The sequence below is a fragment of the Antedon mediterranea genome, chromosome 2, assembly GCF_964355755.1.
Source record: "Antedon mediterranea chromosome 2, ecAntMedi1.1, whole genome shotgun sequence".
NCBI lineage: Eukaryota > Metazoa > Echinodermata > Crinoidea > Comatulida > Antedonidae > Antedon > Antedon mediterranea.
Window position 1 is genome coordinate 23,707,783 of NC_092671.1, and position 11,496 is coordinate 23,719,278.

At 34.4% G+C, this 11,496-nt stretch overlaps 1 protein-coding gene across 1 annotated transcript in view; it reads right to left on the reverse strand.

The window, feature by feature from the left end:
- Positions 1-5,553, reverse strand: part of LOC140040739 (max-like protein X) — a 32,298-nt gene extending 26,745 nt beyond the window's left edge. Inside the window, exons 1-3 of the mRNA XM_072086896.1 lie at positions 5,409-5,553; positions 1,687-1,749; positions 1,236-1,331 (exon numbers count right to left, since the gene is read on the reverse strand). Of these exons, the coding sequence (XP_071942997.1) occupies positions 1,236-1,331; positions 1,687-1,749; positions 5,409-5,424 (175 nt within the window). The 5' untranslated portion in view covers positions 5,425-5,553. The remainder of the gene's footprint in view (positions 1-1,235; positions 1,332-1,686; positions 1,750-5,408) is intronic.
- Positions 5,554-11,496: the final 5,943 nt, after the last annotated feature.

Consider the following 11,496-nt stretch of genomic DNA (forward strand, 5'->3'; position numbering starts at 1 on the left):
TAAGTAAAGTACTTAATACAAAAAAAACTTAACTTTAAATGATTTGATTACATTAAACATCCAAAGAGCACCAAAAATTACATGGCAGGCCTTTAAAACAAAACACATGCACTCCTCCTACTACCAAAGATTATTTAGCGCAGCGACCGATATACAATCTTTACTACTACCCGAGTCTAGCTATCTAGCTCTCTACACATTACAACTCTACAAAAATACCAAAGCATTGATCATTTTCCATTTCAGTTAATTACTGCCATGGTCCGTGTGCACATGTTATTCTTATTTACATCCCTGTGCAGAGTTCAGTGTATTATGGGAACTTTTTTCTCACGCACAAAGGTTTTTATATAATTAAATAGTGGTATGTAGTGAAAATAAAAAATAGACGAGAAACATAAGGCATAAAATAGGCATTAAATGTACTGTCTGTGCTTGTATGTACACGCCGAAAGTGTGTGGCATATTTGGCATTTTATTTAGACACACTGCAATCACTGCAACCATTATACTAAATTACATTGAGTTATTCACCCGGTTGTAGGGTATATATCTGAGGTTAACTAACCAGGTTCATCTAAGGCGTACCAGGGGGTGTTTTTCGATCAAAGTTTAGTGCGTCGAAAAAGATCTATATTTTGGAAGGAATTTAAATAATTTACATTATCTAATATTTAACATTATGGAATGTGATGGAAACATTATCTTGCAATTGAGGATGCCTATAACAGTGTGTAAGCATTTATTTTTTCGGCGCTATTGCAGTTTCATAGCAAATAGGTGAATGAGAGAGACTGTGGTGCGCAAGTGCAGTAGCACCGGGCCGTCTAGGGCCCATGGTCGATTGAGACCATGGAAGGACGATCGGGCCCATTATAGAGACAATTAGGCCCATTTCTTTATGGTCCCGATCATCTTAATTGTTGATCGTACGTGGGTCCCACTGACTGTGCATTCTGTGTAGCATGTCGTTGTTGATGTTGATTTTATTCTTTATGTTTTTTTTTGCTACCAAAAATATACAGTTTATCAGAAAATTATAAATTCAATTCATTTTCATGGATCGATCGGATTCCCTTTATTTTAGAATGGGCCCGAACGTCCACACAGTTGGGCAGACCATTGTCAATCGGAGACAGAGGTGGCTATTTCTTGCTCTGTGAGGAGAAACATGATTGGCAAGGCTGGTTGTGTGCATTGAGTACCGACAGTAGCCTACATATAAGGTAACTGACCTGTTAACTGGAGGGAAGATGAGCTGCCATTTCGAGGCAAACTATTCTGTCGAGACAATGATTGTGCTTCCACTTTTACATCAGTTTCGGTGAAGCCTGTTGACAAAATCAGCATGCATTGAATGTGAATGTTAAACCTATTAATTTTATACTTGCATTTGCATACCTATTTTTTTATTTAAAGTTTATGCATTATAAAAAATTCATTAAAACAAATGTAGACCTGGAGATATCCACACACAAAAATTTCAAATATGGTACTCATGCATAACAAAGCACAATCAAGTAAAAATCAATTATGTGATTAGACTGAAAAGTGTGCAGTGGTTATTTTTCTCCTGCAAGCAGTTTTAGAAGAGATTGAAGTATGTAGTATGTACAATTATCATAGAATCATATAACATAATGCATTGCACAAAAATAAAACTCAAGTTTAAAAATGTAATCTTACTATGATCAAAACTCGAGTCTGCAAAACTTGAATCAGCTGACATTGTGACAAGAGACTTGTCATCTGAAATTAACAATATCAAACACAATAAAACATCAAGCTGCAACAAATAATTTGTAACATAATAATGCTCAATATATAATATAACTGTGTAAAAAGAGTTTTACTATAATTTGACCAACACACCAAATTCAAATAAAACTACCTCCAGATCAACCTGTGTGTATCATGGAGGAAACGTTTTCCTGCTTGTGTGTATATACTGTAGATTGTTTGTACTGACATCACATTTTCCCCACAGTACTTAAGGAGCAGCCATCTTGGTGGTCAAACATTGGTTTTGTCGCAGCATTTTCCGTTGTGTACTACAGGTTGTCATCGAAATGGATTAATTTTCATTATCATTATTATTAACAGTTCACAATGTTTGTTAACAATCAATAAATTTGTATATAACTTTCTGAATAAAATTGTAATACTTTTGAGGAGATTGTGGCATAAAAAATGTTAACACAATGCTTCAGAAAAAGATATATACTACTTAATGTAATTTTTAACCGATTTCTGACATTTTTTTTATCATTTTATACTGATTTTACAATTTCCCCGCAATATACTCTGATGATTTATTATTTTATTTGACTGTTATTTTGCAGTATAATTTTCATTTTGCTAACTTTATACGTGGCCCATGAAAAAAGCAAAATATGAATGACGTCGCCAACGGCCAAAATTACCAGCTAGATCAGAGAGATCAGCAAAAAACTGAAAGTCGCAAAGTGATTTCATCAACCCGGAAATTACTTATACCGCAGATGGTTGAAAATCTACCTATGAAATCAGAAATTCTTATATCTTTTTAAGCCTGCTATAATGTTGTTGAACATCACGGTACACATAGACAAGCTAGGGTGACTTGCATTTTACAGAATTAAGCATAAATTTTATATATATAGATGAAAATACAATTAACACTCTAAATATGGCCTATTTATTAATATTTTAAAGACACTAGACCTGCAATTTTTGATTTTTGTAAAAATGCATATATAACTTTAAAAATATTAAACCAGGCAAGTTCTTGTCTTAAACATGAGTTAATTATGAAAAACAATGCACTACTCAAGTAGCTCGCGTCAAAAGTTTGTAGACGTGGGTCTAGTGTCTTTAAAGCCCCATTCCCTACGTTTTTTAGATCTAATTTAAGATCACAAACTATATTTAATGTAAAAATAATACTATATGGTCCTATTGCGATAACTTTTTTCGTCTTTAAACGGTTAAAAATGTGAAAAATAAATCGATTCTAATAATTATAACGGCCCGCTATAAATCCCAAAATGCATTGCGCGCGGATTGATATTTTTGTTTTTCACCTGTAATTCGCCCACTTTTCGATCGATCGTGAAGCCAAAACAAATGGAAGACTCCTAACTTTTCAGCGAAAATACCGGGTTTTCCCCAATTTGTATCAACGGAGTCTGGCAAAAATAGAAAGACAATTAATGCAGCAACTATACAACGTCAGGCTAGGTATATAGCTAGCGTAGGATGTTCGTACGTTATCGATATTTACCAGCTAGGCCTACAAAACTAAGCCTAGCTAGGCTAGGCCTAAGACCGTCCACGAGAGGTCGATCGCCGCGAGCTACTTAGGTAGTGCATTGTTTCTCACTTTTTATCATAATTTACCATAAAACGTACATTTAAGACAAGGAATGACATGGTTTAATGTTAATGTTTAAATTGCAGGGAAGGGGTCTTTAAACTTAGTACAGTAGGGTGAAATTACAGGCTTACCATATCTCAGAAACTACTAGTCAGTGAGAGTTGAGTTTTCACTGATTTATTCAGAATGTACATATTTATGTTTGCTCTAATGAAACATTTTACAAAAAAATGACAGAAGTACAACATTTGACTCTCGATGTTTGCATACATAATACAACTAAAATAAAATGTCTGTAGAGACTTTGTATTGACCTCAAATGACTCAGATACAGGTTTCCAACGGCCATCGTAACTTTCGCGGTGTGTGAAAAAGGTGTGATTTTGGGAATTACAAAGCAGTCCTCCGCTAGGTATTAGAAACCTGTAGTATCTCATTCATTTGAAAGCAAAACAAAGTCTCTACGGACATTTTAGACACAACTCGCATTGTGTATGCAAACATTGAGAAATGGGGTCGGGGGGAAAATGTTGTACTTCCAGTAATTTTTTCGTAAAATATTCATTAGAGAAAATATAAATATACATTCTGAATAATTAAGTGAAAAAATCAACTCTCTCTGACTAGTAGTTTTTGAGACTTATGGTAACCCTGTAATTTCACCCTACTGTAATAAAACATTCATTCATTCGTTCATTGCCTAACAATTGCAAATTAATATAAACAGTAGGGAGTGGTATAATAAGCAACCTTGTTCTTGTCTTTATTATTAAGACCCCTTCCCTAGATTTTTTTTTATCTAATTTAAGGTCACAAATATAAATGTTATATGGTTCTATTGAGATAACTTTTTTGTCTTTAAACGGTTAAAAATGTGAAAAATTAGTTGATTCTAGTAATTTTAGCCTGGTTTAGACCTGGTTTAATGTTTTTAAAATAATATACTGGTAAGAATTATTTTTTCAAAACGTCACAAATTGTAGGGGGGCGCCCAAGCCTTTCCAAAAATGTGTACTAGGCCTACCTAATGAAAAGCTAAAGGAAGTGAGATTTTTGTTCTCGCGGTAGAAAACGTAGTGATAGCGGTAAATTTGTTCAAACATGCATGTATGTTAACATACGATCGTAAAAAGTGTATGCCATCCTATGACATGATGCATATGCTTATAGTGCTGAGTTGTACCTATTATGTGTTGTATATAATAGTACAGTATACTGTATATCCATATACAGTGTAGCATAGGTTAAAATTATGGACCCACATTATGTTCTAATTTTTTGGTATAATGACATTACCAAAATAAACTTGAAGATGACAATTTCGAAAGATAATGAATTGAGCAAAAATATATTTATCATGTAGAAAATGCCGAAATTCTTAATACTATGAATAAGTGGGATAAACTTCCCAAAGTTGCAAGAAAATCCAAATCAGATGTTAACTGGAACAAGGTAGGAACGCGATAGATGGGTACTAAAAATGGTAGACTACCGCGGGTAGCGGTACACTTGGGAAGTCTGAGACTATGTGGATTACAGCTCTAAATAAGCCTCATATTATATTACATTTGTATCACAAACTCTTAGAAAGAACACCCTTAATTTTATGGTGAACAATTATAAATCCATTCGTTTTCACATAGAGATATTATAGTGAACAATATCTCTATGGTTTTCATGTAGTTGTAGCCGATCGTCTTTCCTTTATTTTAATACTAATAGTCCACAACGTCGAGCACGAACGTCCACAAAGTCGAGCACGAACTTCCACAAAGTTCGGCCCGAATGTCCGCACGCGTTTGTAACCGATCGTCTTTAAAAAAAAAGCCCGATTGTTTGGCCCGACCGTCTTTGGTCCCAATCGTCTGTCAATCTTCTAGACACCCCGGAGATCTAGATCGAGCCCATAAGAAATAGGCCCGATCGTCTCTCTACATGTATGATGATGGATGGGCTCCGATCGGATAGTGGATCGTACATAGGCTAGTAGTACGTGTGTCGCGTGTGGGCCCGATCGTCTGCTTATTACCTGAAAAACAAGTTTTAAATTTACCATTAAGATTCTCCATAACCTCGAAATCATTCAGATTAGACTTTCACCTAAATTTTTTTTTTAAAGTCAGATGCGGTTACAGTATAGCTAGTTATAGCTAGGCCTAGGCAAAGTGACAAAGAAGTGGCGCTTTGTTGACGGCGGCTTGATGATGGATGATGATAGGAATGGTAAACGGGACGATTCGGTCCTGAGACGATTCGGCCCGGGACGATTCGGCCCGGGACAATTCGACCCTGAGACGATTCGGCCCTGAGACGATTCGGCACACTTTCGGCTTTGATATGCATTTTATAAGCATAAAATAAGCTTTTGGGGGGTAGTACTACTGAGGATAAAGATGCAATAAAGCAAACATTTTGAAAACATTGTCGAAAATTATCATTTTTTAGTCACGCGAACGATGTAAACAAGTTACGCCCTCTGTTGGCCGCTTGGCGAATGCACGAAATAAACAAGGTATTCGAAGTACAGTAATAAATTGAATATAAAATTACCTTTTTAGTAATTTATTATATATATTATATCAATATTGTCAATATCAATAAAATAGCTTTGAAAACTTGATATACCAAAAAAAAAGAATATGAATTTGGTTAAGTGAGACGTTTCGGCCCACAAAGTGGGATGTTTCGGCCCAAAATTGGGCCGAATCGTCCCACCAAAAGTGGACCGAATAGTCCCGGGCCGAATCGTCCTGGAACCTAGAAAAATGGGGGATGCAAGCCCAGCTGCAACCTGCAAAAAACAGTCTCCAAATCAGTGTTGCCAGTGATCAAATTTAAATTATGCCGTCCCATGAATAACAACAACTAATAATTAAATAGCACAAGCCAAGGGTCAAAGTTTAATAACAAAAGACCTATTGTCTAACATCTAGTCCGGTGGCAGAAGGTGGGAATCACCACCCGAAAGGGGACAAATTGCCATCCAACTTTTCTAGATCAGAATTTTCCGTAGATTACGAATATGGAAGGTAATTAGTAGGAAATGGGGGTTCCCATGCACCCCTGAGGTATATTTTTTTAATGTGATTTTTTATAATCTCAAGTATGTCTAGTAACCAGATCAGGTTGTTAACATTTTCAAATCGTTTCCCATGGGGTTGTTTTTTACCCATTTAGTCGGCCATGTTGGTTTTAACAAATTAACATTTTTTCGCATTTCTCAGGAATCAGAGGTCGTAGAAATATAATTTTGGTACCAAAGTACTCAGTATATGTATGTTTGTATATGCTGTAATGAAAGTTTTTTGTATACAATTACGGGAAGTATGATTTTTGACCTATGAACTTGTTTTTAAATGGTGTCCATATCTCAAAAACCGGTTGTCATAGAAACTTTATTTTAGTCTCAAATTATGCAGAATACCAACATTTATATTCATGGTAATGCAAAAGTTTGTCCGAAAATGATCGGAAATGATATTTTTGACCTTTGACATAATTTCATTTACATTTTTACACAATTTTGTCCATATTTGAGGGCATTAGCAGTTCTCGATAACTAACAGACATAGAAATATAATTTTTGTGTCAAAGTACTCGCGATATGCATTTTTATATTCACACTAATGAAAGTTTTTTGTGAAAAATGACCGGAAGTATGACTTTTGACCTATGACCTCAACTTTAAATATTTTCATTATCTCAAAAACCAGTTGTCATAGAAACTTGGTTTTAGTCTCAAATTGTTCAGAATACCAATATTTATATTTATGATAACAAAAAAGTTTGGCCAAAAACGACCGGAAATGATATTTTTTTATCTTTGACATACTCTTTTCTTTGTCAAACTAAAAAAAGCGCAAGATTGATATTGATGAAATAGAAAATGTTCGGAAGCGTCCATCGGTAAGTTGCATTTTACATGTCAAAGGTATTGAGCATCTTCAATTTATTCCGCTCACTGATATCAAGGGATCAGCCTCAGAGAAGTTGAATCAGCTACATAGTATTCGTGACAAACGACTTACCGAACCTTATGATTCTCCTTATCGTATGGAGGATGTCTGTAAAGGTATTCCAGAGAATCTCGAAAATACTGATTTGAATGTAATTGGTTATCATCGTGGTTGCTACCAACGCTTTATTATTAACCAACATCGTTTAAAATGTAGTTCAACATCTAGTGCAGCTCAAAATTCCCGCTCAAATCGGAAACAAACTGTTCGTAGTTGTTTCCACCAGAGTGTATTTTTTGTAATAAACTTGAATTGAAAGTGTCTAGAAAGACTGAAAGGTGCATCAAGTTTCCTGTTTATAAAACTGAAAATGGTGTATTTAAAGATCCCACATGGAAATTGAGCCTCGGTCACTTGCACTAGGAATGCATGACCTACATTGCTTAGTGCAAGGTGAAGACCTGTTTGCCCGCGACGCCAATTTCCACCAATCATGCAGAAAAAAATTCAACCTAAAGTATGTAAAATACATCCAGTCGTTGAATGTGGATAATGATAATGGTCTTAAAGGTGAGGCCCGCTTAAATGCATTGACGTGTGTAATTTATTTTATTCAAGGATAGGAAGCGTTTTCGAGATATAAGGGGTCAAAGTTCAAAATTGACCAATTACAACAATGTATTATGTATATGTATTATAACAAATTTATTGAAGCACAATTTGGTCTTTTATTACATTTTTATGATTATAAGTGTCTATTCAATCACCTAATGAAAAAAAAATCCTTTGTAATTAAGGGTCAAATGTCAATATTGACCAATAATAGAACGTACCTATAAAACCAATTAAAAACTTATATTTAATAAAAATTGGATGTTTTCTCATCCTGTTAATCAATCATACGCAATCGGTTGACATAAGGTCAATTTCATCAGTTGACATAAGGTCAAAGGTCAACATTTTAATACACGTATTAGTTAACAAATAAATGCAAAGTTGTCCAAATTATGATATTGATGGTTTTACAAGTAATCAAATTATTTGATTAGTAAAGTTATGTTATTTCATTATAATTTTGATTAATATAATTATAATACTGTATTTAATCAAATCAGACTTTGATCAGGATAGGAAGCGAATAGGAAGAGATAAGGGGTCAAAGTTCAAAATTGACCAATTATAACAATGTATTATATACATATGTATTATAACCAATTTATTGAAGTTCAATTTGGTCTTTTAATACATTTGTATGGTTATAGGTATCTATTCAGTCGCCTTATAAAACAAATACTTTACAATTAAAGGTCAAATGTCAATATTGACCAATCACACAATTTGCATATAAACCCAAATAAAAACTAACATTTAAGACAAAATGTTATGTTTTATCATTGTGTTAAGACATCTATCAATCATACACAATCAAAAGAGCACATTTATCATTACACAAGTTGACATAGGTCAAAGGTCAACATTTGAACAAGTTATATACTAAATAATGCAAATTTATTCAAACTATGAGATCGATGTTCATAAATGTAATCACGTTATTTGATCAGTGAAGTTATGGTATTTTTATATTTTTTCTAGTGCTCATTATTTTAAATGTATTAATATAATACTGTAAAATAAATAATAAAATTATTAATATTATTAATATGACGGTTAAAATGTTATGATGTTAAAATGTTACGCTGACAGTTGCATTTATTAGAGCTACAATATTCGTTTTTGGAAAATAAACTACTATTCATCAGAACCAGAGAGTACCAATTCGTACAGGATAGGGCATAGGCAGATCCAGGTGGCCAAACTCAATCCACAACTCACTACACAGACAGACCACAATTTTTATATAGCCACAGATAGTTTGGCCCATACAGGAAAGTGTTTCCTGTCCACAACAGATTCTAAAATAACCCATATGGATTTGCCCGAATGAACCCTCTAAGGACCCTTTTGGGATCTCTATGTGGTGTGCTACATAAGGCCCTGTATTAGAAATTAATATGGGGTAAATAGTTCATAGATGAACTACGGAATAAAACTAAAATGTTCACCCTCAATCTATGGATTTGCCCAAATGAACCCAAGGGCCGATCCCTCATGAACCCTTCGGGGTTCTCTATGTGGGTCTACAAGAGATCCTATATTGGAAATACTGTATGTGGGGTGAAAATGTGGGTTCATAGAGATATAATAAATATCCCTGTGCAGCCTCGATCATCCATAAGGAACATTTTATGGATTTGCCCAAATTAACCCAAGGGTCGGTCGTTCTCCATGGATGGACATTAAAAGCTCCATAATGGAAATATAAGGGGTGACACTGTGAGTTCATATAGACAGGCGCGGCCCATGGAATAAAGCTGCCTGTGCACTCTCGATCCTTAAGGAACACTTATGGATTTGCCAAAATTAACTCCCCAAAGGCCGGTCCTCCATGGATGGACATTAAGCCCCATAATGAAAATATAAGGGGTGACAATGTGGGTTTATATAGACAAGCACATGGAATAAAGCTGCCTGTGCACTCTCGATCCTTAAGGAACCGATTTTGATTTTGCCTAAAATGAAACAACAGCAGGTCATCTATTTAGACCCTTCTCTACTGTATGTTCAGTTCTACATTTGGCCCCTGTATCGGATCAATGCATTTGGCTACATAAGTTAGTTACTGTGTTAGAAATATATCGGGTAACTAAAACTGTAGGTTCCAATATTAAGCCATGGGAAAACCCTGTCTGTGCACCCTCAATCCTTTTAAAAGGAACCCATATGGAGTTGCCAAAATGAACCAGGGTAACTTCTGAATTCTCTATGAACCGTACATTCCGTTTTGGAGATACATGAATACCTGATTGAAATGTTTCTGAAAGACATTGTACTGTATAGTAGTAGTATTCCCCTTCCACACCTCTTTGCATTAAATCCGCCCGATAGGCTCTTATGTACAGGATTTCAAAGCAATAATCACACTTGTATTTTTCAAGCAGTATAATCTATTAGATTGAATAAAATATCTATTATAAACAATTTGCCGTTAGAAATCTCTATGCTATGTCGTTATTTAGATGAGAAAAACAGGTCAAAGGTTAAAATTACAGAAAAATAGTGTTTCAGTCACTTTTTGAAAAAAATGTTGCATTATGGCAAGTATAAACATATATATTGTGAACAATTTGATACCAAAATTGGCTCCTTACGATAAATATTTATTAATTTATGTTTTTATAACCTTATTCAATTATGTCAAAGGTTAATAACCACGCTTCCGGTCATTTTCAAGCAATATCATCTGTTACACTGAATATAAATGTATATCTTAGGAACAATTTGCTCCTATTTTTAATTCTCTCCGACCTGCCGTTACTTATATATAGCAAAAAGAGGTCAAAGGTCAAAATTGCTAAAAATGGGGTTTCCGGTCAATTTTACAAAGAAAGTTCTGTTAGAGCTAATATAAACATATACATTGTGAACAATTTGACACCAAAATTATCTCACTAGATCCAGAATTTCCAGAGATATAGCATGTTTTTATATTGGTCAATTTTGAACTTTGACCCCTTATATCTCGAAAACGCTTTCTATCCTGATCGATTACCTTCCATATTCGTAATCTACGGAAAATTCTGGTCTAGAAAAGTTGGATGGCAATTTGTCCCCTTTCGGGTGGTGATATCCCCCCCCCCCCTCCTGCCACCGGACTAATCCTGTCAAATAATAATAATAATAATATTTATTTGGAACAACACTTTTTTAACAGTGGCACACATGCGTAGATGGTGCGTCCATACCATTACAAAATTCAATACAAAAACAATGAAAAATAAAAACTGAAACGAAAATAAACCATATTTGAGATAATGACATAAAATTTGACTCGACGCTATTACAAAACTTATTTACAAACTAAAACTACACTAATACAACTAGGCCTACTAATTGTGCAACAGCAATGGAAAAGAAAACACTTTTTTTTTAAATAAAACAGTTCAAAGTTGTAATACAATTGCATTTCTTAATTTCCAAGCACGGCTTGTGTACATTTTACAATAACTGTCAAATACAGCATAAATGTCGTGAGAGTTATTTTTATGGAATAACGTGCTTCATTGAACCTTAATAGATAGGTCACCAGAAATAAAATTTACCCAAGTATCTACACAATTTATTGCA